The 3,077-nt window shown below is 41.8% G+C and overlaps 1 protein-coding gene across 1 annotated transcript; it reads left to right on the top strand.

The window, feature by feature from the left end:
- Nucleotides 1-226: 226 nt before the first annotated feature.
- Nucleotides 227-2,421, top strand: LOC103519661 (glutactin-like; the record flags this gene model as incomplete). The annotated part of the gene is made up of 3 exons (XM_008484750.2): nt 227-425; nt 714-840; nt 1,449-2,421. Coding segments are annotated over 3 exons (501 nt in total), but the record flags the coding sequence as incomplete, so codon positions are not given.
- Nucleotides 2,422-3,077: the final 656 nt, after the last annotated feature.

Here is a 3,077-nt window from a genome sequence, read left to right as displayed (position 1 = left end):
CTCTCACACCAATGAATTAGAAGGAGGTGGAAACAGCCGACATTTCACTTTAGTTTTACTTCGTTGCGATAAACTTTCCAAGCCCATCCTCATTAGATGAGCGAGAAACAAAACTCCAAAATTTAGGTGCTGGGTTAACATGAAAGCAGTCCAAAAATATCTTAGCTTTGATTGGGCAGAACAAATTGGTATAATTATCTGTCCTTGTGTAACTAATGAAAATTAGGACAAAAAGTCAACATTGAGCCAATTCGCAGACCTTTCCTGTCTTTTGTTTCAGTTGGGAACGGATATTCTTTTCGGGCACCCGTCATTCAAAGCTGCCCTCAACTACTACAAGAAAGTACCCCTATACTTCTACCTGTATGACATCACACCTCGTATTACTCTCCTGACCATGTTTGGAAACTGCACTCATTTGAGAGGTAAGGAGGGGCCCATTTTTCGTCAGGAAAAGGTTAGACTTTAGAGCACGATGAATGCGCTAATTTCCCATGGACCACGAAAGTTGAGCAACTCTGCGCAAGGTTGGTATCCGGAGGGGTGACCACCTGGGTAATCCCGTGCTAGCTTTTCCCGATTTGACTTAGGCTGGGCGGGATCCGCGGCCTAGCGCTTACAAGGCAGACGCGCCACCAACCAAGCTAACTGGCCTTTGTAACTTGATTTTGATAGTAAAATCTTAGGCTTTCTGATTTCATTTTCAATTCCAGGTCCCAGTCATGGTGAGGAGATAGTGTACTTCTTCAACGACATAATACCCAATTTCGAGCTGACTCCAGAAGAGCATAAACTCTCCCATCGACTGCTGGATTTGTGGACTAGCTTCGCTTCTACAGGGTAAATATTATATCCAATCCTCTTCCTTATCCATTCTCCCCATCCCTTCCTGAAGTGAGGTGTGCTGGTGAGTGTGACTGTAATGCTGTTTCTGCCCGTGAGTGTGTTTGTGTGCCCGTGAAATATGTCAAAGACCTTGGTTAGACTGCAGGGGTAAAGGGACTTTTCAGTCCGATCCCAGCAGGATAACACAAGGTATGTATATTCTATTCCATTCTTCCCAGCCTTTTCCTATTTATATAGGGTCGGCGTTTCTTGTCAGAGTTGTCAGTCTCTTCCAAGCAGCCCTATGGTGTACCTCATATCCTAATATTCTTCATAAATTTTTCTCACCCAGGTCTTGATTCACACAATCTTATATCCACTGGAGGTGAGAATAGAGTAGGGAAGATTCAAAATCTATAGTGAAGCAGAATCTTCACTAAGGGCCTTTGGCTTTTCCCAGCCCGACTCAGGCTGAGTGAGATAGATGTGGGTAGGCGGTAGGCGGGTAGCTTGTCGTCGAATGAAGGGTAAAACCCCCGTCACTAAAACCCATCCTTGTGGTTAAACAGTGACGTTAATTACGTCAATTTATTAAAGTTCATTTTGACGGACTTTCCTTCCAGAGTACCCAGTGACACCTGGACCCCAGTTGCGTCAGACAGAATCGAGTACCTCCACATGACCAATGATGGATTCAAAATGGCGCGCGGTCTGTACGAGGACCGAATGAGATTTGTGGACACTCTGCCTTTGCTGAACAATCAATATAATTTGCGACATGAGAAGACCGAACTTTGAAATCCGAACTTTAACTCTTCTACTTCACGGGAAAACCGTGTACAGACGGGGTCGGTGTTTTCCGTTAGCCTCTCAATCAGCCCTATCTAGGGTGATTGCTTTGGGCTGACATTTGGTTCGGCTACATTGTGGATGCCCTTCGCACTCAACCTTTGCTATTTCTTTAGCAAGGGAAATTAGCAAGTGGAATTCGATCTTAAACGAACCTTGAAATTCGAAGTTCTACAAATTTTGGGAATGCGTGAACCCTCGACCGTGTTTCTCAAAACAAACTACATTCATGTGGCATTAGACTCATGTGTTCTGTGTCGTAAAATACCCCGTAGTATGTCCCTCAGTCCCACATCAGATGGGCGATAAGAAACACAATACTTCCCATTTAGGTGCTGGGTTATCAAGAGAACACCAGAACCCGTTGAAATAGGTATTTGCAATCGAAATACATACACATGTGAACAGCATTGAGCAGAAAGGAACCATCCCAAAGGAAATTCCCCATATGGAGGGTTCTTTTCTGCTTAATGATGCTGTCTTTTTTGTCGATGTACGAGTGCAACTTTTTGCCGATGGTGGGCATCCTCCATGGCATTTAAAGATCGTTACCACTAAACTAACCAATCTAACCATGGCATTCGCTTACCACAGAAGTAACCATCTAACCATGCCCTTGCCCAAAGAGGGCATTAGATTTAGTATTGAATAAAATGGTACCACTCTTAATAATGATGTTGTTCGCTAAATAATCAAAAGTGAACTTTATTGCCCGAAGCGAATGGGTTTCACTTTCGATGATTGGACTTGATTTTTTTTTCTGTCTAGATAATTTATTTATTTATGTGCTTTTTTGTATCGAAGTGTTAAATATCAAAGATTTCACTAATGACTCTTTATGGTTTGCGTGTTTGGAATTTTTTTTTTTTTTTTGTTCAAATACCTTCCTATACCTACCGCACCGAAAATGATATTGAAGTACACACCTATCTAATACTCGTTAATTAGATAGATTCAGTTTTAAATTTCGAATCAAGTTTCAAACGACATTCGTGCTTTTAAAATCATGTTGATTCGAATTTTGAAATTAAATGTGTTTGAAGGGAATTTTAGATGTGTTAAGCATATGCAAATGCTCGTCACAAATGTCGTTCCCCGCTTAATACACTACACTAAATTTCATGCGTATCGGCCGAGTCTGCTTGTTCTCGTACGTGTAGTACGGGACTTTATGTTCTTTGAGGGCGGATACCATTTTACGATACCCATCCTCTTCTTCACAATTAACCTTGACAAGTGAATTATTCACAGTCTTGATAGCAAATTTACCCTCCCTTGAGGATATATTTGCTAATTGGGTGATTGATTTGACGTCATTTGATTCCAGGTCTACACCACATGTGGAGTGAAGAGGAGATTTACAATGATCTTCTAGCCAAAGGTTACAAAATAGAGCACGTGAG

This window comes from Diaphorina citri, unplaced genomic scaffold (assembly GCF_000475195.1).
Source record: "Diaphorina citri unplaced genomic scaffold, Diaci psyllid genome assembly version 1.1 scaffold2871, whole genome shotgun sequence".
Lineage (NCBI taxonomy): Eukaryota > Metazoa > Arthropoda > Insecta > Hemiptera > Psyllidae > Diaphorina > Diaphorina citri.
This window is presented reverse-complemented; position numbering and strand designations above follow the sequence as displayed.